The following is a 27,457-nucleotide window of genomic DNA, read 5'->3' as shown; positions in this document are numbered from 1 at the left end:
TAAGGATACGAGCCATCAAAACTCTCCTGCAGCCACAGAAGGAGGACTCTGAGAATATCTTTACGTCACAGGTAAGGAAGTCCTCCAGTGGTACTTTTTTTATATGAATGTTACCTGTCTGTAAAGATGCAGGTAAATGAATAAGAGCTCAGAAAAGACAGAGATGAGGAAACAGTTAATTAGGAAAGGACTTGTTGTCTTTGTATACACAAACCATGGCTAATGGATCCTCTGGGAATATTGTTGTTTTAGGGCAGCCACTGTTAGGATTCTCCCTCTTTTATTTTCTTTTTATTTATTTATTGAGAATGTCGTTTCTGCTTTGTCTGTTTCTGGCTTTGCAATTTGGGATTTTGACCTCGTAGGTGATCCTGTAAATAACACTCCTCACCTGCAGTAATCTTTTTTTTCCATTACTCTGATTGTCTCCCTGCGGCTCTAAAGGTACCACAGCCAGTACCAACACCACAGCTGATTATTACTTCATTAACAAGAGAGAAAGTCCCAGATTGTGCTGAGAAAGCAGTTACTCACTCAGTTGCACTTTGTACTGGGCGAAAGTATACCTGACTTTAATCCAAAACAAGTCGAGTATATAAAGATATATAATATACAAATACATTTTTTAAAAAGTGGAAAATATTATAAAATGTAGCTTAACAATACTAAAAAAGCAAATATAAAAATGCATTTTAGAAACCTTCCTCCACTTACCAATATTCAGCTGAATTAAACAAAATAGTCCAGGTAGAAGTCAGTGAATGCCTCTCCAAAAACAGCTTATTTATGGTTTGCCCTTTTGATTGATCATGGAGCATTATATGTCAGATTAAATACATCACACAAAAGCTTCAAAGAAAAGATGACAAAAGCCATTCCCATTCTACCTAAAGCAACTCCAGTGTCAACCCGAACAAGTAGGAAAAAAGCCGGAGAAGTGAATGGCTGTTATTATGCTAAGCGCATGATAATGATGATTTTAATGATAATGGTAATGAATGTGCATAATCTTTTCCCATTATCAGTAAAGACGATACTGGTGCAGACGGGGCAGAAAACGGGTGGTTAATGTGCCATTCACAGATAAATGACTTCACGCAGGGGGAATGTTTCATGAAGAATGGGACAATGTTTACACATACAGTATGTTAAAGGTTATTGGTTACATGTGTTTGAGTTAAGTGGTAATAAACAGATTTACGTAGAATTTTTTATTTATTTAATAATTTTGTTTAAAAATGTACCTGGCTTATTTTCTATTGAAAATACCCCCCAATCTATATTTGTACACCAGAGAGGCTACTGAATATGTATATATATATTAAAAAATAATAATAATTTAATAATAAAAAATAAATCATGCAAGGATCCATAATAAACTAATCAAATTTTTGCATAAATCTCAATTTCTTATCAATTTAAAATTGGTTTGATCAAATTTAACCTCACATTTAAGGCAAAAATACATAATTTATCATGTATTTATCCTGTCTTTGATGCTTTCCATGCTCTCTCTAATCTGCTAATAAAAGCTTTTAGGATTCTGCTGCTTGCACTAAGATCGAACTGATACACTGCTGTTACAGAATTTTTTTTTGCCTACTGTCTGGCTTCTAGTGTTTTACAAGCACAAATCCTCCCTATGATCAGAGAACGAGGTACTGAGGAACAAAACAACAGATATTCCTGCATCTGTTGCCCTCCTGTGCACAAGTATTTTGCCGTTCATCACTTTCTTCCAGCTTCACCGTCCTCACCTTGATGAAAGTATGGGGAGCTTGTCTGTCCGTACTAGATTGCTTTCCACTGGCTCCATGTCCAATGGATTAGTGCAGGTGTCAACGCAGCTTAACAGCAACCACATCAATGATGACACCATGTCAGCTGCCTAACACTCTGCAGAATTTTAGCTGTGCACTCTGGGGCTGGTGGGAGCTAACACTGCAGGACTGAGTGCATTATTAAGGGCGCAATGTCCCTGTTGTGTTAAAACCTTTGTTTTCCAAAAGTCAAGAGCTCATTTAGCTTCGGTAACTGACACTTTTATATTCTAAATTAACTTTTTAGATTTAATTCAGCACCATTAACTTGTCCACCTTTGTCAGTGGATGTCACTTTTTTGTCTGGTCTTCTAGAAGTATCAAAAAATAGCATACTAACCATCTATAACTTTGGGGAATGAGATCAAAGATTCATGTGAATGCACCTTTCTGCGCCCACCCTTTGTCTTTTAAAGCACCCATCTCCCATAGAGTCCCACACATCTAACAGTGCATCACCGTCAGTCAGAGTGACAGTTTATCAGACAAATCGAAAGGCGATGTGTCTGTACTGCTCTCTCTCAGTGTGCTATCATCCAAGGTAAACTGCATGGGGAGAATAACATTTGGCAGCTATTAAGACAGCTTCATGCGGACTAAATTAGATGATTGTTGGTGTGACTTCTGTCCTTATGAAAGACGTGCGATGCTGGGAACGATCTCCCCTCAGGTGCAAATCTGTTCCCAATTAAAAGAAACCCTGCGAGTACAGTTGATGGAAACGATATGCTCAATTGATCTGATATGATGGTGCCTGAATATGAATATAAAAAGTATAATATCTCCACTTAATATCTGTATGGATGTGTATGTGAGACTGTTATAGTCTATGCGAGATATGAGGAGAAAAAAAGCGGCATTTTTCATTATTATTCCCCTCAATTTGTATGCTTGACAGTCTACAGAAGATAAGATTTCCTAAAGAGTGAAAACAAGATAAAGGCATATCCAGAAACAGGAAGTGTGATTCTTCCAGTAGATATGATAACAGCAAGACAAAGAGAATTCACAAGATAAATCTCTTTAACTTTTAAATTGTACATTATCACAATCTTCTCGTTAAGCTTGAATTTAGCTGCATACACAGTGTCATCATGACCTCACTGCCCTCTACTCTTTCCCCTTTCTGTCAATCTGTCAATTCCACTTCAATGCGACAATAACTAGGTTTTAATGCTGCAGGTACAATCGTGACACCTGGTGCAGCTGTGGAAGACACGTCTAAACTGGATTAAGCACATTCTCTCAGATGAGTCATTTCAGGATCGGAGGAAGGGCACAACTGCGAGCGCACCTTCTCCTGCTCCTGGTCCTCTGAACTCTCCACTGAGTCACACGCTGTTTATCTGTGGCTGCGCAGGCTGGATTTACACTGCTGTGTGTGAGAGATGATCCCGTGTGTGTAAATCCTGCTCAAACTGAAGGTTTTTGACAGAGTAACTTGTTATCTGTGTTTTGACAGGACAACTGTGGTCATGTTTGGTGCTCATTTTAGTGGTGTTGCACAATTCTTGCGGATTTCTTTACTGATTTTTTGCAATACCTCAGCCTCAACAGTCATAGCAGAATTGATGCAACTTTTACACCATTCTACATCAACCTTGGTCATAATTCTGTACTGGCAGGAGAGCACCGACAGATATAGTTATAAGTAAACTTTGACACCCAGAAATTTTGCATGGAATCTGTTTCAGTGAAGCCATTCACGTCACAGCCGCACCACTCCTGGCTCCGACTCCACATCCACAGTGCAGAAGTAGCAGCCACTGTTCAACAAAAAGCCATAATTAAAAAGTTGGCTCTCTTTCTCCTCATCCTCATTATCATCTGCTCACCAATTAGCTTTTGTTTGTTGCTGCCTTTAATTCCAACCCACAAAAGTGTTTCCAAAACTAGCCCTCTTTCTGTTGGCAGCAACACATCGTCATCCCTAAATGTAACGGTCGCTGATTTTAACACTTTTTGTTAGCTTTAGGCAACAAATCTACTTCCTTAAGGTTAGGACAAAGTAGTACATAGTTAGGCGTTACAAAAGAGTGGGGGCGAGTCATCTTCATTGTAATGTTTTACAGTTGTAACATGCAAGTTTTCTTGACCCCATCATGTTACTAAAGATCCCTGAGAAATATCACCAGGATTTGTCCACTGTGCAGAGAATGATGTCTGGAAAACTGGTTTAGCACAAAATCAATAAAAATGTAGATCCACTTGTATTTTAAACATAAAGTAGTGTTTGTATGTTGTGGAGCTAAACACCACACAATTGTCTGGATGTATCTGTTCTCCATCAGTTACCATTGTTTTCATGTGTAATCCCTGCTGGTTCTGGTTGGTAAGGAATATCAAAGTATAGTGCGACCAGTGACTCATTTGAAACACATTTCTAAATGCCTCAATTTGCAACATAGCCACATTCAGAAAAAAAAGTCAATATACTTTGGAACTTAGGTGCGGATCATCATGTTTGAGCCAATTGAGTTCACCCACCAATGGTAAGAGAGGAAAGCAACCTAACTAATGTTACTAGCCAATCAGAAGCAGAGCAGGGCGGGTTTTGTTAACACTGTCAGCGTGGGATCAGGTGGCAACCTCCCAGTCTGAGCAGTGAAGCAAATGCAGAAGTCCAACAGGGATCGACACATCAGTTGCAGAAGAACTCTGGTCCTATCTATCTCAATGCAAAATGAGACTACTTCTCACTTGATTTATTACCTCAGTAAAAATGCTCATGGCAAGATTATGGTCTCAATCCCTAGTTTCAAGTGATCTGTGTAAATAAAGGTCCCATTTAGAAGAAGACAGACAATATAGCAGGGTATGATTTGGGGCATGGCTACCTTGTGATTGACAGGTCGATGCTTCAAACGGGCAGTCCACAAACCAATGGGTGACGTCATGATGGCTGTTGACCTATTAGCAATTTGCAGACTGGATGCTAAGGGGTTAACATCCCCTCCGGCTCTGTGACTGCAGCTGGGAGAGACTGCTGCAGGAGAACTGTGTTCAACTCATTCTTACTCTTCTTAACGAGCCGCCGCCCCCGGTAAAAATCCAGACAAAAAGTCCACTCAGGACAGCTCATATTCAAATTAGGGGGCAAAAAATATCTGAGTAAGAGAGTGGAAAAGTGAAAAATGTCACAGTATGCTTCATCACCACTTATGCCTTGACATCCTTCATAATTACTATGGCCATTAGAGAACAACACTAACTACCAAAAATAGTAATAAGCTGCTGTAGAAACAACACATGGATATGTCTGTTGTTATTGTTGTTTTGCACATGCGGAGTGGATCCGTTTAGGCTTATTCTGACAGGAAGGAAGAATTAAGGTAAAGTGAAATTTAGCACCTTTTTAGGACAACATAAGACATAGATAATAATGTTTCGCAAAAAAATGAAATAGTCAGAGCTTTTTCAGGTTTCACATTGCCCCAAAAACCTTCATGAAGAGAATAGGGTAGCCTGTTTACAGTCTGAGAGGCGAACTGAAGGTGGCTCAGCTGAGTATAAAGACATTTTTTATCTGCTTAGATCATCTCACATCTGGAGTTTTGGCATTTGGATACAAAACAATGTGCAGAGAGGTTTTACTTTGAAAAACTACCTGAAACTATAAAAATGAGGAGGACATGTCCCCTCCGTCCCCAGTGGAAATAACGCCCTTGGTTATTCGTATTACAGTTTGTAAAGTAGAATAGGAAAAACAGTTTAGTATTCTTTGGTAAGCATAATCCAAAAAACAATCTGAAATTAATAAAATGAGTGTAGTTTTGAATGAATTTATTGAGTACAGTCTAATAATAGGCAATCAGTGTCTTATGAGAGATATCTCATGTCATGGCTGGCCTGATGAGTCGCCTCATGATGAGTGCTGACATGTTGCAGGGAGCCTGGTTCAGAAGACAAAACTCTTTTAAGGTTAACAATCCTTTTCAATGATGATAGTAGTAAAAACTGCAATTAGAGCGAGAGAAGAGGTATTTTAAATTCTTATTTCAGTATGCAGGTGTGCTACTCATCCTGCCATTTTGAAAGCCATTAACTTATTTTTTGCGGTATCTACCAACATGTTCTCGGTACAGAGCCGGGATCACTTGATCTCTGCAGCAGTCTTTCTAACTGTATGCAAGTTCTAATGAAGTGGTTGGGGTGAAAGGTGGATGTAAAAGATGCAAAATTTTGACACCAGAGATCAGCGTTAAACCTGTGGTCAGGTTTAGGCAACAAAAGCACTCTGGTTTAGTTAAAGGAAAGTTTCAGTTTAATCTTGGTTAGTACTTTGTATGCTGTTCCTTAAGAAATTATTAAACTAATGTAACATTTGCTTTGAGGAAATATTGTATTGCAAGAGTGGATATTGTAAGAAAAACAAGTTAAGTATGTTGTATAAAGATATTATTTCTATTTTTCTATTTACTTCTAGGAGAGAGGCTTGTACCTGCATCTCAGGTGAAATAGGGTCAGTTAAAGCAAATTACAAATATAGTATATATAATATATATTTGTCATTGTCCTCTACTGGTATATAGTCATGCAGGTGGTTGGTTTTATTTGCTCAGGTTCTGAGATGCCATTTCCGCTACCACACCAGTACAATAGAGGTGAACGGAAATTAATTTGCAGCAACAGAACATTTCAGCTGCAGCACAATGTCACTGTTACTCTGGATAATCCACAGGCCGTGGTGTCAATAGCTTTCAGTAGCACTGCCCCCTGCCAAAGAAATAGTCCTGATAAGAGTCCCCTGTGGATTGTCCAGTTACTGGGACAGTCTTGCTGGAAAAGATGTTTACGTTGATTTTTTTTCTTCCAGTTTCACAGAAAAAAAGAGAAGAGAGAAATCTCAGAGCCTGCATAAGGAAAACGATTTCTTCAAACCACTAGAGAGAATTTGGAAGTTTTATTTTTCTTTGGAGGGTGGGGGGACTAACCCTGTAAATGAAGAGACTGTATTGATTTCAAAGTCTCAGGCATCCAGAGAAATGAATTGGAACCAGTCTGTGAATTTTGAATAAGTATTATGAGGCCTGTCTTTGTCTTTCTCCACTCTCGATTCACACACCAAACCACATTCTATTGGCCCATTATCTCAGATCAACGGATTTTCAACAAGCGATTACAAGCGAGTGTAAGGTGATAAAACACTCATGAATCTCCTCAGGTTATAAAGAATTAATCAAGTGCCATTAATGACCCATGAGATGTAATAGGTAGAATGGGAATTTTTATTCATTTTCCCCTTTGACAAAGTGACCACATCTTCATGCCATCCATCTTTGGTGGCTCCTGGCTCCAGCTATGCCTTAATGAAGGGGAGTTAAGATCTATACACCACTGGAAGAGACTGGAAATCTCAGTAATATGTCATTAAAGATAAAAGATCTCAGCTATGATCCACTGATGTGAAAGGGAGTCGGGAGCAACAAGAACGGCAAGAATGGAGCAACAAGAACAGTAAAGTGGATGCAGAAGTGGGAGCAGGAAGGAAACAGAGAGAGACCTCTAGGTTATCTATGCATTAGCAGACTCCTTTGTGTTTTTCAGCTTCATGCAGACGACTAATGGACGAGATAGAGTGAGTCAGAGCTTTGTCAGAGACGAGCACAGAGCTTTTCTTCTCCCCCTCTCATATTCATGACACCTTGGCCCCCTCTCCACCCTTCATTAAAGCTGCTAATGCTAATTTACCCCACCGTTAGCGTTATTAATACTCACTTTGCAACTTTGTACCGGATGCACACGCTGCTCGTATCCCGCTGTCATCCATTCACTTGCTGGCTTTCGCTAGAAACACAAAAAGGTATTTTTTTAGACTGATTGAAAAAGTGTTGGGGTTAGGAGGAAGTGAATCTAATATATTCTTAAAAAGCACATTATTTATAACCCTTTATAACCCTTTAGAACTTTGATATCTTGAGATCATTAGATAATTAACCTCATATCAAGTGTAAAAAATGTTTTTCCTTTTATTATATTGGGTTGAACCAACTGACAGTACACGCTTCAAATGGCCCACATCAAGTTGACAGTGATGAAGTGAAGTTAGGATACATACGTGACTATTTCGGGTTTTCAAAATAAGATGCTAACAAGGGTTTGATACAAAACGTATGGAAATAGGGTGAATGGATTATATTTACAGAAAGCATAAAATGTGTTGCTTGTGTCCCCCATAGATTAAAAAGAAAATACTAAAAACATTGTGGGGGAATGTCTTCATTCTTTTCTTTTCATGCATTTTTTTATTTTAAGGAATTAAAAAAAAAAATTTTGTTAAGTCACTTAAAAGAGAGGGAAATGTCTTTTTCTGTTTGTTTTAAGTAATAAAAGGAAACAACTATTACTTTTCCTGGGATAACAAGTTAATTATGCTATTTAGTTGTATATAACAATGCTCGGTTTCTCCTGATGAAAAATTAATGATCTTGTCATTTTAAGATTACAAAAGGCAGTTTTCTCGAGATAAAAACATAATTAAATCACGATTCTGAGATAACTGCATTAAAGAAATAAATGCATGCACAACTCTTAACAGCTTCTGCACACCCATCATATCTCAAGACAATATATCTATGGAAAACTGAAGAAAATGGTGGTGGTATTGGTTCAAGTGGTGGTGATGGTGCATCCAGCGACTCCACATTACTCAGATTTTCTCAATTATTCCAGGCACGGACAAAAAATGTACTCAGAAACCAAAACCAAATGCACAAGTGACGTGGTCCTTTTATGAATGCCCTGATTGCTTGCTGTGTGGGGAAAGGGAAAAACATTTTATCTTGAAAACACGTAACATTTTCAGGGTCTTAGTTAACTCTAATGGAAGCATAAAACAGTCCATTTGTTTTGGAAAGAAGTGGGTAAAAGCATTCATTTGTGCAAGATGGAAAGACTCATGTAAAAGTAGAGGGACATCAGGCTCTTCATTGTGGTCAATTTACTTTTGCTTTCATGCCAGCTTTCATTTAGAAGGACAAGGTTGTTTATATTTGTGAATAATGAAGATCTATTTTTAAATGCAACTGTAATGAGATCACAGTCTCCTGGACGGATTGTGTTGTCTTGTTGCCCAGGGGGTAAAGCCTGGTGTGTAGGGCTGAAAAGGCCACTTTATCCGTGTACGGAACATCATATATCAGCCCTCTGCACCCAGTCAACTGCCAGCTCTGTCAGATTATGCAAATGATATGAAACGTTAAAGATATCTGAAATAGTATGCAAATTTATAGGCAAGGGTGGCAAAAATGGACCAGTGGCAATATCAAGACCAAGAACTTTGTCATTACTGAAATAGAGCAGAGAGACGAGTGTGTGGGTTCATGACTCAAATTGTCACAGATGTGAAGGGCAACATTCAATCTGAAGTCAATTTGAAATGTTGTGACTCTTTTTGGAACTCCTGGGCATATTATTCCATGAGGGGAAATAATCAGTTACCAAAATGACTTTTTTGGTGATAAATTAGTGATGTCTTATTCACTTGATCAGTGGTAAAATATTGTGTATGATTCTTTTCGTTTCCTTTAAGAAATTGGCAATATCATAAAACCACTCAGGGCTTCTTTACCTTTGAAGGCCTGACCCTGTTTAAGGTGCCAAAGTTCTCATGACCCCAGTAACTTCTTTTTTCTTTCATTGACTTTGACTGTAGCATACTTAGGTATTCTGCTCCCAACAGCACAGAGAAAGCTCCAAATGCATTGATAGAAATATTGACAAGTCAAATTTAGGCATGATATTTTGTGATAAGGAGACTAAGAATCCACCGCCAAGCTATCCACTCTGTACTTAAAGATGCAGTATGTGATTGTCGAGAAAGATATTTGATTGGTGAATCTCAATCCCAAGTCATGAATTACGTAGGGTTGTTAGTCCCAAAAAATGTGTTGTGATTTTCTCCTTGTTGATGCACGAACCAATGCGATGCCAGTGTATCCATACAGGAGCAAATGCTGTGACAGCAGTTTTGAAAGAAAAAACAAAACAACTATAGCCACGTTTCCACTATGGTTGAATACCTGGAATGAGGCGGGTCTCCCTCGCCGAAACGCCCCTACTTTGATTGTGCGCCTTCCCTAGCGGCTGTTTGTTCAGCCGTTTTTGACCCTGACGAAGAGCAGGGCCATTTTTCTCCCTTGAAAAAAGCCTGGTTGCTGATTGGATAGAACGCTAAGCAGGATGTGATGTAGTACTTGACACCACAAAAACACACGCCATTTGTAAAAGCCGGCGAAGTAGTGGGTAGTCACAAGCGACAAGAAACATAAGCCCCTTTCATAGTGTGGTCCCGCAAATCCCCACTATATTCCTGGAAAGATCTGTGCCTGCTTTACGCTTTAGGGCGTTCATAGTGATCCCGCGAAGGCGTGATATTCTGCCCTTTCATAGTGCAGTCCGGTGTCGCGTAACAAGGTGCACAGTAGCACAGTGCTAATAGGCTACACAGTTAGCTCTGTAGCAGTACAGTATGTATGTGCTGCAGCAGTATGTGTTAATTTAGCAACCTCTGTTTGTTTACAACAAGCACTGGACACTGTGCACAGTTAGCGATGCCGGATAATTCACGATCAGCGGAGGACACTTTGTGTACAGCTGGCATGCCCGTTTGTTTATGATCAGCGGCGGACGCTTTGCACAGTTAGCAACAGCAGCTGCAGTTGTTGTGCATGCTGTGCATGCCTCCGGAGTCTCATAAATCCTTCTGGGGCCTTACTTTGTTGTAATGGAGGCACGCCGAGTAAGCAGCCATACGAGAGGCATGGCCTGAGACTTTACCAGTGACCACTCTTTACCCTAATGGAAACACGCCTTCTGATTACAATGCAGTGTACAATAAAGCCAGTTGGTGGAAGTAGAGATGAATCACCATGACACAAGAATATTTTATTTTACTTCTCTCTGTGGGTCTAAATTTTAAGTGTTTTAAGTTGTGCGATCGCCGTGCAGAACAATAAAGAACAGCTGTTGTAGTAAATTCTATGTAGGACATGGTCATGATCAAACTCAAAGTGTATTGTGATATTTATCGTATCATGGCCTCCGCATCAAAAACTAACCTTCGTTGGTAGACTGGCTGAAACACCAACCCAAAGCCTCAGTATCTGACTAAGATTAGATTGAACAATCAACTACCGTTCTCCAAAATTGCAAACTGCAGTATCAAGCTTTGGTAGTAACTAGCATGCTAATATGCACATGATGAGATTTTAAATTAGCTGCTGTTGAGCAGGTTTTATGTTAATCATGCTCTTAGTTTGGTATGTAACCATGGGACAGTGCCACATTTAATAACAATCCATCCAATAGGTGTTGAGATAAGAACCATAAAAACTCACCTCATGCTTGCGCTAGAGGAAAGGTTAGAGGGTCACCAAAGTCATAAGGGTTCATAATCTGTTACAAAGAATGTCTGGACATTTTAAATATTTCAGACTGGATCAAAGTGACTTGCATGCTTCCATCCTTAATATTGTCAAAGGTCATGACAGATAAAAATGATATCCTCTAACTTTCACTTCTCTTCAGTGAGAAAAACAAACAAATAAGCAAGCAAGCAAACAAACAAAAATCGATCAATTCAAGGTGCACTCCAGAAATGTAATATTACACTCCATAAAGTTAAGGGACTGCATCAAATCTGAAGCAACAGAGGCAGACATGTCCTGACTTTTAGTATTAGTATCAGTCTAGCTCCAAAAACACAAAATGCTACACTTCCCATAATGCAACTGGATAGAATTATTCATTAGATTCTCCCTCCCTTCTTTTGAAACCCACATCTTCTGTCTTTTCTAATGTAGGACTCAGGTGTCAAATCCAAGTTGAGGTAACCCTTGCGACCTGGTGAACTTATTGTGAAAATTAAGTAGTTTCCCTTTAAATGGAGTTTGTCAGTAGTAATAGGTGTACAATATGGTCATGATCAAACTCAAAGTGTATTGTGATATTTATCGTATCATGGCCTCCTTCACATGTGTAAATGTTTGACATTTTTCTATGCTATTCCAGTTACAGAAATAAACTCATTACCTTCAGAAAGGAGGAGACTCAATTTGTAAATACATTTGTACAGCAGCATGTACAACTAAATTACCCAAATTTACTTTATATTGAGGTAGCGACCTCTAGTGACCATAGTAATTATGAAGTAACATAACACCAAAGGCATAAGTGAGGATACTAAACAGTCTAAAGAACACAAGTCCACTTAGAAGTCCTAAGTGGACTTGCTGTCCTAAATTAGGAACATGTCAATGTGTAAGTGTCCACTCATTATATGCATTGCGGCTTGCGGCAACAAGATCCCTTAGTAACCTAAAGAAACTGCAACTGTCTCACAATGTTACGTTTGGGTATGAGGACGTGTAGATCTCCAGTGGTGCTAATTTTGAAAACGCTCCTGTGGGATTAATTGGAGGGTGGGAACAAATTACATGTGGTCGTATGCTTTAGAGGACTTGTGTTCTTTGTAGCGCTCTTCAAGTACATTTCTAGTTTATAATGAATCAGATCGTCGTAAAAGCAGGGACTCAGTAGATGTTCCATGAGCTTGCAGCCTTATTCAGTTCTAACATTTATTCTCTGTGGAAGAAAAGAAAGCAGCTCACATTCTCATAAAATGACCATTGCTTGGATCCGTATGCTTTTCCAGTTGGCTGCACTGAATCTGTATTTGCTGAAATATCAACTGAGGTATGCTGGTCAATTTTACCCCAAAATTGAGATGCATGAATCAAAATTTGCAATATGCACTGCATCAGCTAAATATTTTAAAAATACACAGCCTGAAAGTGGCCATGCTGTGGCGATAGCACTCTACATAAAACATGTTCAATGCAGCACTCTCCTGTTGTGTTATGTATGAAAGGGTCATGACATGGTGTGTGGGGCAAGATGGTGTGCAAACCGATTTAAATATGTAATAAATAAACGGAGGCAGTGCAGTCTCTTGAACCAACCTTGTTTTAACAAGTTGACCAATACAAATCATTAAAAACCAGCGCACTATTATAAACCTTTCAAAGCTGCAGATTGATGATAATTTATCTCATTAACTCTTAATATCCTTGTCAATTGTTTCTAACTAACATTAATGGCCTCCATTCAAAAGAGAGACGGCAGCTGACTATGGCTTTGGAAACATGTAAATCACTCTCCTGACAATTCTTTAAAAGCAGCTAAATCAATCTGCAGGCAAATTATAAATGAATGGATAAATGCATGTTTTCATTATGGAAATTTTATACAAAAAAACTGTTTGTTGTTGAAAATGTAGTTAAACCTTTAAAAAAATAAAATATAAATAAATAAAAAATAACTATATTTTGTCCATCAGTTCATGGACACATTTACTGAAAATACTGGGGGGAAAAACAAATATTAGAAAATGCTTTGTGAAAGGGAAGTAAAATTAAAAAGATGGTGTGCACATGTACCTCAGAGAATCTGATGTGGCCCCTTAATGTTTAAATGTGTGGAGGCAAACAAATGGACCTCCACTGTCTAATTATTAAGCCTATAACAGACATTTCACAAATTTTCATTAATAATAGGGCTGAGAAAAAGCCCACGGTGTTCATATTACACTCTGATAGAATAGTACCATTGTGTGAAAGCAGCATCTTTGTAATGCCGGAGCGTATCCAGGGCCTACACCATCGCTGTGCTGCTTTACTCATTTGTTCAACTTACTTAGTAGGAGCCACTTAAGGGAGAACATTATATCAAAATGGGCTTAGTCAGCAGGCTCGCAAATGATCATTGCACAAAACATCTCTGTAAGGCAAACAAACAGGTCCCTCTAATGATTTCCCATAAAACCATTTATATATTTCTAAATGGGCCGGAGTCACACACGACCTGTTTCATATGCTATTGACTACCAGTGGTAATGTGGTACAGGGAAAATGGTCATGGTGTTCTAGTTTTTACTTATTTATTTATTTCAACATCAGTGTTCCCATCAATACGACACCCACTCCATTGTTAAAGATTTTCACTCTCTTCAATATGAGGTATTTACTATGGGATTGTACTGGCCCTGGCTGTGATTTCCACCACTTGTGTCTGTCTTCATCAGACCTGTGAAAACATTATGAGTGTGAATTCCATTTGTCCAGATGAGGGCTTGTGTGGGTCAACACTGAAAGTAGTTTTTTATCTTTGATGCCACAGTACATTACGTTGCGGTCCTTGTTATTATAAATGTGGATTCATTTTTCAGGTTTGTTGTTATCAAATGACAACCTCCAGGTCTGAATAGTGAAACGAAGTAAATTAAACCTGCATTCTTGCTCATGACCAGCAGGGGGCGACTCCACGGGTAACAAAAGGAGTCAGATTGCATAGATTACCTTATCTAGTAAAAACATTTTAGTCTATAAAAGTAGAAGATAAAGCAGGGTGTGGCTACCTTGTGATTGACACAACACTACCATAGTGCACTGCGTGTTTTCCTGTTAGAGCTTTTAACAGCGTGTTATCAGTTCATTAAAGTTAATTTTATTTTTATAGTCTCAAAATGTCTTGTTCAGTGTTCAGTTGCATGTGTGGGACAAAATATCAATGAGGGGAATATATCTTATCTCCCCCCTTGTGATGCATTATCTACATACTGGCACCAAGTAATGATATTTTAAATTAATACTTAACTTTATGACTCTTTGTGGTGGAGCTTATCAAATAATTAAGGTAAACTTGTGGAGAAGAGGAAGAAACTCAAACTCAGTGAGCCCCTCCCTAAATAAAAGACACAAGAGTCAGCTGTTCATGTTGAACTACGGATGCATCTTGCTAACCAAACTAGCTAGCTAATGTTAGCATCAGCTGGTAATTTTGTGTCCTTTCCTTAGCTTCACCCTTTTGTTAAATTATGGTTACTTTTGGTTCCAAAAAATGATGGTTACGGACAAAACGAAAAAGGTTCCAAAACTGTAGTCCAAAAACCAAATGGGTGATATCATGGTGACTATGGCTACTTGTTTTATACAGTCCATGGTTGTTTGACCCTGAATCTGACCCTTTCAAAGGCACCCTTTCATTCTGGCATGTTTTTCATACCAGTAAAGCTCTGATAATTTTGGACAGTACCTACTATTACTACTATTAATAATATTTGATGTGGGTGTATTCATTTTTGTGTAAGTAATTCTAATATGTTATCAATATCTTTCCTAAACATGACGACACAATCAAAGTGTTTGCAATCAAAGAGGAATCAAAAGTGTTTCCTGTATTTTAAAGACAAAGTCATCTTAAAGTTAGCTGTGTTGGATTGAGTGTTTACAGTACATGCCATATAACTGTAACCTCCTGGGTTTGCTTCTGGCTTTGCTTCCTATAATATAAGACACACTATTGCTTCAGTTCCAAGAGTAAAGACTAATACTGTATGTTATCTATTGGCTGCACATACAGTATACACAAAAAAGTAAATTCTTTTTTTATGGGTTTCTTGCAAAGAACATTGTTATTGTGTTTAGTTTGTTTAATTGACTCCGGTGATAATTACTCTGTGAATCAGCTGCTGGAAATTGCATTCAGGAAATAGAATGAAATCATTACGTTTGTCCCTGGAAACTTCATTATATATTGATTGAACTATATGCTTCTTTTTGAACACATTTCACATTTCACATATGTTCAGCTGACCTGCTGTATAGTCGAATACTTGCAGATCACAAACATAATGACCTGGAATAAATGATTTTGTTGTGTAGCAACTGAACGCTGTCCCTGTTTTTTCGTTATTTAGTGACAACTTACAGTTCTTTCAAGGGAAACTGTTACATCCATCACTCTTTCACATCACAGCAAATATGGTGTGAAGACCCACTGTACACTACCTGTCCAGCTGGTTAAACATAGTGGAGGAGTTAGCTGCGAAAGATGTGTTTTTAAAATGTGTTTCATTAACATCTGTTAGCTAAAAAGTTTGTATATCAGTATTATGTTTACAGCTTATTTCTGCTGCTCCTGAAAATTAAAGTCTCACATTTGCACATTTTGTCAAAAATAAAAGACAACTTATTTTAATACTGCCATTGTTATAAATCAAATGTGGTGTGATAAAATATGAGATGTGTTTTTCGCCCAGGCAGTTGGTTCATCTTACCTATGGTCTTCATAAACCTGCAGAGGCCATATGGTTTTGGTGAGGCAGCAGTCTGAGGGCAGAAGCAATCTCTGTTATTCTGAGTGGCTGTTTTTTCTTTATCTTGGTAATATTGGATGTTATAGTGGTGAGTGACAGGATAGATGGGGGTCAGGGAGTGGAGGTCAAGCAACAAACATTGTACACCTGGTTCACACATTGTAGCCTCTTGTTAATACAGGGCACGGTGTCTCTGATGTCTCAAGCTCAGATCCAATCATATCTCTAACTTATGTTGCATGATTTCCATCAGTGATCCACCCCCAGCCTGTAGTGGTCCCTTCCTGCCTACTGGAAAATACCCATTTTCTCATTTATTGCCTCAGGTTGTGCTCTCTCTCCATCCCACCCACACTGTCCATCTCCTGGTGTTGGCTGAACACTCTCCCACCACCAACGCTTTCACTGATCGCCCAAATCCAGCTAATGATTCCAATAAAGTGGAATTAATGCAATGTTCCTCTAACTGTGTCTGCTTTCTCCCTGTAGGCTGGACCCAGATCCCACAGGCGTTACCTCACAGATTCTCCAGCTGTTGACTCTTGCTTAAGACTCTTCTTTTGTACCTGGCTGTGTGCTCCTGCCTGTGTGGCTGTGCTGAGCCATGAAGATCCCTCTATGGTACCTGCTGGTGCTGCTGGCATGTCTCTTCACCCCTGGACGCAGTGACTGCCAGGGGGACTGCGTGGCCTGCGGTCTGCTCCTGCAGCAGCAGCAGCTGCAGCAAGCCTTCAACACCATGGTGAGTACTGTTTGCTGATGTGAGTCACTGTTGATGTCCGTCTTGTCAACACGTAGTGTGTGTGTGTGTGTGTGTGTGTGTGTGCTGGTGTGGAAACAACAGCTCCAAACCTCCAGCACTCTGTTGAAGGTGTGTTTGTATTTTAGCTTGTAAAAGAAGGTTTTTTTCCATCATGATGGCTTCTGCATATTGTGTTGTTTAATAGGATTTTGCTCATATTTTAACAATCTGAACATTCTCTAAACTTTAAGTGCAATAGTCACAACTGTTTCATGGGACAGTGTAACTCTAAGGCATGTCTCATTGTAAGTTTATGCAAACCGCAGATACTTTGAATATTGATGTTTTGAACTATAAATATGTTGATTTTGAACTTTTCTGAACTGCTGGAATCCATTGTCATTCTCTAACATGGTGGTAATAAAGCTTTAGAAAAGACAAGCCATATCGACACACTAGTTTAAGCTAGTTTAGCTAGTTTTAGATAGTTTGTAGTTAATGTTGTGAATTCAAACAAAAACTACTAGACATCGAATTATATTTAGGAAACAACTTCATGGTTAAAATGAGCAAAAATATAGTTTTTTGCGTTAGAATAACAGCTTCTGTCCATGACCACTGAATGCAGTTTCAATAAAGAAAGTTCAGACTACTGAACACAGTTATGTGGGTTGTTATGTATTGAACTTAATTTAAAGCATCTTAAAATTGACTTCTACCATAAAACACTGGTGTTCTGTGTGAAAGTCCATGTTAACACATTATGGTTTACAGAAATGTACAGTGCCAACATTTTTTTCCCGACCATATGGGTTGTGCTTTATAGAGTCGTTCTGAAGGCAGCTTTAGAGTCTATTGCCATGCCAACAGCTCTTGGTGGGCTCTACATAGCAGGAGTTTTGAGCTAAATGCTAATATCAACATGCTAACATGCTCACACTGACAATGCACTCGTTTATCAAGCATAATGTTTAACATGAAGCAGGTTTATATCCGCTAATGGGCTCTAAACACAAAGCACAGCTGTTCCTGATTCTAATATAATTCGTTTTACAGATATTTGGTCGTAAACTAAAGTATGTGACAAATTTAAAATAGGGCAAAACAAAGTCACAAACACACTGCTGTGCTTTCTGACTTCCACAACAGTTGGCACTTTTGAGATACATTTCAACATGACACATTTTATTTCTGTCTCACAGTGGAAGGGGATTATTTGAATGTGTAAGTACATCACTTGTGCAATGCTTCGTGACCAACATGAAGATAACACCAGCCTCTGCACTGAGCTCTGCGAACTCAAACCGAAACTTCAGTGCAGCACACAATCTCATTTCCAAACAGTGCGAAACACGTCAGCGGGTAAAAATAGTCTGTGGGCGTCCATGAATAGCTGTAGGATGGCTAATTTAGCTGATAATGATGCAGAGAAAGACAGCTGGGACCTTTTTGGGAGTTGTAATAGAACTCTGTAATTGACTGCTGCTCAGTATCATCAGGCCAGGCTTACATCGGTGACTGACACATTTTATCAGCTCCTCATTGTGTTAGCCGCTTTCCCATTGAGCCACAGATGGAATCCACTGAGCAATTCTATTGTTTCCCACTCTGGACGAAAGAGTGTGTGTGAATCCGCTGGTGTTTGTTAGAATGTCAGGACGCATTGATTTATTACCACACACACACACCTGCATGCTCATGATCGCACACAGACATACACAGTATCCCTTCCGGTGACTACGCACATGGAGTTATGCTAATCATAACGGGAAATGCCAGCCTTTATTTACATTGTGCTAATCATCTGTACTAGAGCTATTATTCACATGAATAATATTATATATTGCATTCTGTATTTTCTATATATAAAAATCTGGACTAAATTTCTTTCTTTCTGTTGAAGCTATTTGGCATCAGACCAAATACCTTTCTGTCTGTTATGAAAGCACATTTGCAGTACAGTAATGTGCAACAGCAGGCATGCCACGGCAAATTGAATTGTAATCATATTGCCATAACACAAAGTAAATACCAGGACAATGGAAGAGAAATCATACCAGATCAGTAGTGTACACAATGATAGACGTTAGAATAGACCACTGAAGTAATGATGGTAAGAACAGATGTAACTGTTATAGATACAAAATGAACAAATTATAATATAAAGCAAGTGTGATGGATACAGTATGAACAGAGCCTGATAAATGTACAGGAGAATGGCTCTGTTGTTCGAAATATAGAGCTATTCTTAGCATTCCAACCCATTCCCATCCAAGCTTTAGGGGCGTTGTAGTTATGCATTAAGGGGTTATGCATAGCTGCATAGCAGATGTAGCTGAAATGTGTGTGCTGCAATTAGCTACTGCGTCGAACACACTTGTCTTTTGATTATTTACCCCAGATGTTTTGGTTCCCCCCAAATCTCAGAACTCATTGCCTGTTGGCTTGATGACTCATTAGCCTCCGGAGGCAAATGCTGAAATACTGAAATTATGATAGCTGATGGGTTACAAGATCGTGTTTCGACCAAGGTTATTAAAGTCAACGAAAACTAACAAAATAACGAAAATTAGAATTAAAAAAACATTTTTGTTAACTGAAATATAACTATAAACAAGAGTTTTTAAAAAGACCATAACTAACGGAAACTGTATTGTGTGGTTACAAAACTAACTAAAATTATAGTGGAAAATGTCTTTCGTTTTCCTCTTTGTCAACTTTTTTCCTACATAATCCAGTGTTTCTATTAGAAAAAGGACTATGTTAGTGAACATGCAGGAACACATGGTAAATATGTTTACTGAGACTGGGATGTCTACACTCGAACCAAAATTCACACACCCGGAATTGTAAGAGTTAATAACCTTATTGGGACTGAGATGGATAATAAAAGGAAATAAAGGCAAAATGTATTATGACCTCTTTGAATCTCGCGCCCAACACATAGCCCATTACAAAAAAATAAAACTAACAGTAAAACTAATGAAAATTAAACTAAGTATTTTCAAAAAATATAAACTAAACTTAAACTAGCAAACTCACTCTAAAAACTAATTAAAACAAACTGAATTTGAAAACAAAAATTCACAACAAAATTAAAACTAAAACTAATGAAAAATCCAAAACTATTACAACCTGGGTTTCGACCAATGCATTGTGCTTCCTTTGCTTTCTGCGTTCATTTGCAGAATCTGTTCATAGAAATTACAGAGCAGTGTCAATGAGATTGTTTTTTTGTTTTTTTTTTTCGCTTTTTACAATATTTGCGCTTGGGAGCCACAGTATGGCTAGAACCAAATGGCTGTATCCGCCTCCACAACAATTTGTTGTTGCTTGTTGTCAACAAGGAACAGAGATTCTCAAATTCAAACACGTGGAGGGCTTGACTGCATACTCTGAAAGGCGCTTCAGACTACTTCCTGCATTGCCACTGAACGTTGGCATTCAGCATGAATAATGCTGTACAGAATTGTCCCATATGGACAGAATTCCCATGGATTCTTGAACGCAAGTTGTCGAACAGAATGCTCACATGTGGCACAGCTAGTTCCTTACACACTGTCATGAAAACCAACCAACCACTGTTTACCACATGTATCACTGTTGGTTTAATCCTTAAATGTGTGCAGTCCGTCAGTGTGATTAGCCTCCATTTCTGTTTTAGTCACATTAAAGGATCCCAGATGGTTTTGTGAGACACTGTGCTGGATTGCTGGTTGGAGCATTAACATGGCCAACAGCCATTCATGTGCACTTCTGGATTGCACCAGTTAAATTTCAAAGGGGACCCTTACCTCTCCCCAGATAAAAACCTGTAAGTGAAGACTTTCTTCCCCTTTACCAAACAACAATCTATTTTTAATGCATTTTATATTTTAATTTGATAGATGTGAGAACATATAACAAAGGTCCCCAGCCAGAATTGATCCAGTGATGATCTGAGTAGTCTAACCTTGACATCATATTCAAGTGCCAACCCCTCTCTCCTGACAAAATAAAGCCATTGAAGCATCCTCACTATGGAGGATCCTCACAAGCTTTTCATCCACTGGCCCTCACAAGTATATAAATACATGACTGCGTGCACACACACACTCACACACATCTCCTCTCACTCATAAACTCCTTTAGATTGCTCCATTGATCTGACGTGGAGAATCCCCTGGTGTGCTCATTTCATTTACGATGGATAATTAATTTCCGTTGATAGATTCACAGCGGAACTCCCTCTCCTCTCATTCCTTTGATGTGAGCAGGTTTTCCGATAACAATGCAATTTATCTAATTTGTGCGGGATTTGACGAGTAAATGGGATTTGCTTCTTACCTCAAACTGAAATTTAACTCAGAGGGCTTGGGAGTTTAAGAAAGGGGAGAAGAGAGAGATGTGTGTGCATAAGTCTCTGTAGTGTGGAGGCTGAAGCCTTTTTACTCTGTCTAAAGTAAAACTAATGCACTATGGTTTTCTACATTTACAGTACAAATTATCAATTCAGTCATTTTAAGTGAGTCCGCAGGTTAGATAATAGAGCAAAACGATTTCCAAGCCTGAAATACAACTAGTTTTGACCAAAGACAATGAACAAAAGCAAGAAAAACAAGAAACATCGCTGATAGAGGAGGTGAAACAAACTTCAGATGTTCTTCTTTCGTCCTTACCTTCATACTGGTGAAGTACTGTGAGTGTTGAGGCATAAAACTCAACTGTCAGACGTAAGAATAATAAGATAGAAACATCATTAAAACGAAACAGAGTCAGTGATTCAGCCCTGCCCGAGACCATTCTATTTAAAAAGTTCAATTCCAACATACTCAATATATCATATATCAAGAGCAAAAATATCATTACCTGAATTTGAGGAGCCAATCTGAACAAAAATTGGACATAATTTACCTGCTGTCCTTCAAACTGATTTCTAATTTCTTCCAATTTTGTGCTGTCAATCATTGTGCAGAAATAGATGTCATATTTTTAAAATGATGGACGTCTCATTTTGGTACACATGGCAGCAACGGCCATTAGTTTCCATGACACAAAAGTATTCAGGTGAAGTGACTGCTTTCGCAGCCTGGCTAGTTGTACAGCAAAGTCATGATACTTTTAAGGTTAGAAAAGTGGTGTGATTGCAGTCCATTAAAGACATGCTGACGCTGGACAATATAATTAATAACCTTGTGCTTAGGTTGAAGCAAAGATCTCTAATTAACATGATTAGCCACTTGTGAGGTATTTTAGTAAGTACACTTTTGCATCTGAAGTTTTTAAGAGCCTTTAAAATCACCTATACTCATTGACTGTGAGTGATTATTGATAAGGCAGCATGCACAGTAGAAATGGTCAGTCTAAAGCTGCACTAATCGATATATGGCACCACAGGAATGAGCTCTTAAACCCAGAAGTAAGTTAGCATTTTAGCACCATGGGGTCTTTTGAATGGGTTTCTGGTGAGATGCCTGAAATAAGGTCTGTGGTTAACACAAGCTGAAGAAAAACAAACAATCCATGCCATGATCCACAATCAAATACAAAAAACTCAGCGGCAAATTCTCAATAGTCCCCATAGAGATGTTACTTCCGGGTTGGTCTACAAAAATATGTAATTTTGTTTGCTCTCTATTATTAAATGAGAAATGGCTGTAATGGCTTTTTTTAAGGGGTTGCTTTTAGTGACAAGCCCAAATAAAATGAATAACCAACTCAGAAATTTCCTGGAGCATTTTAACATCTTTCATCGTATAGTTTTGGTCTCCCAGCCAACAGCTTTTGGTTCAGTCTCATGGCTCTCATCAACCCCACTGGCTGCAGCTGCTTTCACCAAAAAATGTGTGTCAAATCTGCTGTTTGCTGCCTTCACCTCGCAATGATCAGCAAACAAAGTAAGCAACTTATTAGTGAACTTGCTCTTGGTGCTCATGTTGCTTCATGTCTACTTGGTCTTTAAAAAGGATAACAAACTTGCTAATATGTCCACCATATCAACATTATAGGAATACATGGCCTATGTCGTGTGTTATATTTAACTTTAGCCCCCAAGTGGCCAAAATAAAAACTGATTCATGTAGCTCAAAGCATCTAGATTTAACTGACATACCAATAATGCTAATAATATTCAGATGGCAAAACCTAAAAACTAGTGATCAAAGCTGACGAATGATTAACTGATTGCATTTTGTCATAGAACAAAACATGAAAATCTCCCGAGCTTGCGTTTACCACAGAGCTTTTTCAGGCAGCTAACCAAAAACCCATTAGAAAACCCCCATGGATTTCGAGGTGAGGGAGAAAGAAAATACAAAAATTCTCACTAATTTCTGGGTTTTAGGACTCATTCCTGCAGTATAAAACAACACAATCAAGTTGTCAGTGGGGATATTTCACTTTCCAATCAAAACCAGCATGTAAATGAACATTTCTCTGAAATCTCACTGTTGGGTGCTTGCTTTATGCTGTGTACTTTCTGTGTCCAATCTCCTGTATCATGAGCCTTTGGGGATGCTGTCATGGATTTATGCTTCTAAGGAATAAAAAAAATGTATTCTTCACTAGTGAGACATTTCAAGCCTCACTAACTTGGAGTACTTGCCATTTCCATGGCCACCATGGCCACCATTTCTTTAGGTCTGTGGGGGATTTAACCCTACAAATGTTATGTCAGTGTCTTTCATTGTAATGAGAAAGCATCAGTAACCTCAAATTAAACACCAAGAGGCTCAGCAGACTAATTTAAGACCAGATTATGGAACTAGTTCAAGTACACCCAGACAGTTTCAGAGTGTAAATCACAAATATGAACATCTGTACACAAGCATTTGTTATGATTACTTTCCTTATGATCAAAAATTAGCGAGAAGACAACTTTGCTAACACAGCCAAACATCAAGTAAGTGCCATAACACAATACATAGCTAATATTACTTTCAAGTCCAACAGTAAGAAATCCAGCTTGGTGTCTGTCTTGATCATTTTAGTTGTATTTCTGGAAGCTATCTGTCCAAGATTTACTCTTGTCTGGCAGCCTTTTGACCAGTCAGTGTCTTCTTTTTCTCTCCGTTGCCCGTACACCTAGCTCTGGCTCTGGCAGGACACTGCTCTCAGCTAGCATTCCTGGACCTGAAAATCTCCTCCTTTGCTCAGACCAAAGCTCTTTTGCTAGCGGTGTAAGCACTAATACTCCACCCCTGTATTCCAAGCAGCGCTTGCATTATGGCTCAACTGGCATTATGCATTATGACTCAACTGGCTGACCGCAGCTACAGTTAGCAGCAGTTAGTGGTGAGTTTTACTTTAACAAGTAAAGCTTTCGTTCCATCAGAAAAGAGTTGAGGCAAAGCATCCAGAGTACATCAGAGGGAAAACCTGAAACGTTTTCTCCATAAAATATGATCCAGTTTCACTAAACTGCTAACATAGCTGGTGGTGTAGAGAGACATCATACACGCTTCAACCTTAACACCAGGAAAAAACAGGCCCATGTCTCTACTTTGGACATAATGCTGAAGTTTTTTTGGTCACAAAGCTGGTGGTGTGTAAGTGCCATCAAAATTATTCTGAAGGTCCAATTTATGGGTAAAATAGTTATGTGTTGAAGCTTTAAACAATCTAGCTATGCCATAAGTAGACACTGTTTCAACCCCTTGCAACACAAATTAGGGGATTTTGACCAGAATGAAGAGTTTGTTTTATCATTTTTGGATGAATAAATGAGCCAAGTGAATTATTTAATGCACTACATTAATACATCACATTATCTTCTTCCTCTGCAGGTGTGTCTGTTAGAGTGTGGGGGCCATGTCTCCTCTTCACTCACATGGGAGGTGTGTAAACGTGCTGTCAAGCTATCGCACCATCCTACACTTTCTGAAGGAGACACTCTGTTCAAGAGAACAGGAGAGGAGCTGGAGCTGACCTCTCTTGACCTGAACTCTGACAGTGAACTGCTGCAGTCTGCAGCTGCAGAGCGCTTCCAGGAGGGGGAGCAGGATGAGACACCCTTTGAACAGCGCAGTGTCCAGTATGACTCATCACTGCTGGATTCCTCCGTGGAGGGGGAGGGCCTGCGGGGTCTGGATCTTAGTCTGACGGAGGAAGAGAGGATGCCGAGGGAGGAGAGGAATGTGGAGAGTGACAGCCAGCTAGAAGGGGACGAGGACGACGCCTCAGAGGCCATTACCTTGTCCAAACGCTTTGGTGGCTTTCAGAGGGGGCGCCACGGATACAGGAAGCTGATTGGCTCACCCATGAGGCCCCTACAAAAGCGATACGGCGGGTTCATAGGGGTCCGGAAATCTGCCCGCAAATGGAACAGTCAGAAACGGGTGAACCAGCTGCTCAGGCAGTACCTGGGCATGAGGAGCAGCCGCAGCGGCAGGTTCAACAACATCCCCGTAACTCGGGTTTGGAGGCAAAACAAACTGTAATGTATTTCTGTTGCTCTCACAGAGTCCTGCCCCGGTTACCTCAACCAATCATATTTTCAGCAGCTCACTCCAATTTGAAGTGTGATGTCACCATCGTCATCAGAAGAACAGACTCCGCCATCTCGCTGCACCTCTCTTTGTGTCTTTTAGTAACAAGGAATGTTTGACCATAATGTCCCTCTTATTAAGCATATTTTCATGCCATTCTGTGAAATAAAAGAATTAGAGAAGTGCAATTGAATATATTTTTGTGTGTCGGTATAATAAAAGGTGGCAAATGAGATTGTAAAAGAGGTTCACTCACTGCAAGCTTTTCACCAGAGGTGAGACCTGAGGGTGTGACGTTTAGAATCATGTTGAATGCACTTTCATGCCTGTGTGAATGGGACTGAAGTCACAGCTTCAGTGTTTTCTTTTTGCACTCTGTAGTTTATATTGTGAGAGCTGGTACTAATGTCCAGTTCTCATGTAATGGATCTATTGGTCACTGCGTAGGTTTCCCCTTTTTGAAATGGCATAGAATCAAACACAAATAATATAATTATAATCAAGAATTCAATTGGTGTAGACCTGCTATGTGCTTTCAGTCAGATGGTCGGATAGTGAGAGCTCTGAAGCATAAAGTGTTAATTACTGATATAAGAATCTAATTTTCTGCTTAAGGTACTTAATTAATTAAACACAATGGAAGTAAAATTGGTTTTCTTAACTTTCAAACTCTCCGCAAAAAAGTCCCCATTGCTTCATTCTGAATATCAACAAAAAATGCCTTTTTCCTTTCTATTGTATTCAAATTTTGGTTAGTGGTTTATCAATGTAAACCTTGCAGGTGATGAGTTTCTCTTATGAGCAGCAGGTTGGCTGGCTGGCAGGCTCCCTCGGGCTTCTTCCAGTGGAACAACACTGTCCTCTAGTGTTTGAAGAACAAACATGATGCCCTTTGATACTCGCTTGGGATCAGTATGTCCATGCCCTCAGTTATGTTTCATGAAATTCTTTGGATTTTTCTGCAGTTACAGTAAAATTAGAAATGATTGTGTCATGTCAAATATACAAATACTCTTAATTTATTATTTAATGTCATTTGCCAAACTAAAATATCACAACAGTCCTAAGAGAAAACTAGTGTCTGTTATCCCTCATTCTCACAGTATTAGTAATATCTGTATGACTGTTCATAATTCATCATATCTGACAACCATCTAAAGGACTATATGAAAATTATTTGTGTGGGGAGGAGGGCTGAACCTTATATGTCAGCATAAAGAAGCAAAGCCAAAGCCTTTCTTTGGACACAACCATTGGCATAGGAAAAAACTGCACCCCTGTCCCTCCAATATCTAAAAAACAAAAAACAAACTTAATGACAACAATTCATTTTACTATTATAAGTTTTAAAAAAAAAACAGGGATTTACAAACTTTTACAGGCCAAAGCCCCTCAAAAAGCTTTAGCTTAACCCGTTATCGGGCAAGGAACCATATTTGGTAACTGACCCTGTCAGCTTATGATGTGATGAATGATGTTTTGATTGTAAGGTAATTAGAAAGTTGGGCATGGTAATTATAAATTATTTAATAACAAGTATAATAATAACAATAAAAACATATTTATAATTATTATTTTTTTCAACATATTTCCACAACCTTCCTTACAATTTGCTGAGGCATCCCTAGTGCCCCCTGGTGGCTACCAGCATCACTTTAAAAACTCTAACTGATGCACTATTTAAAGCTAAAGGCAGGTAACACATAGAGAATGTGTAGGACCATTTAGCAGACCTAAATTGAACCCATAACATGTAAAAAGAATTGGAATATTTTACTAGGGTAAGCCATGAATTACAAATTAAAACTCAGTTATTATTGGCTTTGAAAGAATACATAGACAGCCAATCATAATATTTTCTCCTTGCACCCAGATTCTAAATGTTAGAAATATAAAATAATTTTTGTACGGTCCCTAACTTAGCATGTAATTACAATGAAGGAGCAATAGTTTCAAGTGTTGCTCAGGCGGAACTCAGGAGCAAGAGGTAACTAACCCCCTGTCAGTTCTCAAACACTACTCCACCCAGGGATATTTGCAGAGCTGTTCGTGTCACTTCATTTGAAATTGTACATAAGTGCATGAAGCTGGAAAAGGCAGGGTGTGTATTGCACTGCAGGATGGGAAAGGAGGTGTAAGTGACACCAGCCATCTTAATGTACCACGTAAGAGCAGAGGGAAGAAGTGAGCTGTGGCCATTGCTATACAAAATAATATATTTCTGCTAGAGATATGTTGATTTATTTTACCATCAAGATATTTTCACATCCATTCT

At 38.9% G+C, this 27,457-nt stretch overlaps 1 protein-coding gene across 1 annotated transcript; it reads left to right on the top strand.

Annotated features, from left to right (window-relative positions):
* Window positions 1-26,720, top strand: pnocb (prepronociceptin b). Its single transcript, XM_059356609.1, has 3 exons — window positions 1-71; window positions 16,465-16,717; window positions 24,481-26,720. The coding sequence occupies exons 2-3, from the start codon at window positions 16,580-16,582 to the stop codon at window positions 25,132-25,134; spliced, it is 792 nt and encodes a 263-aa protein (XP_059212592.1). The 5' UTR covers window positions 1-71; window positions 16,465-16,579; the 3' UTR covers window positions 25,135-26,720.
* The last annotated feature ends 737 nt before the right edge of the window (window positions 26,721-27,457 follow it).

Source organism: Centropristis striata, chromosome 18 (genome assembly GCF_030273125.1).
Source record: "Centropristis striata isolate RG_2023a ecotype Rhode Island chromosome 18, C.striata_1.0, whole genome shotgun sequence".
Taxonomy (NCBI): Eukaryota; Metazoa; Chordata; class Actinopteri; order Perciformes; family Serranidae; genus Centropristis; species Centropristis striata.
Note: the sequence above shows the minus strand (reverse complement) of the source record. Positions and strands in the feature narration are given on the sequence as shown.

Excerpts from the sequence above, each read along its gene's own strand:
- pnocb (XM_059356609.1), top strand. The coding sequence starts at position 16,580 with ATGAAGATCCCTCTATGGTACCTGCTGGTGCTGCTGGCATGTCTCTTC. Across the intron at positions 16,718-24,480 it reads AGCAAGCCTTCAACACCATG|GTGTGTCTGTTAGAGTGTGG; the intron begins GTGAGTACTGTT and ends CTTCCTCTGCAG.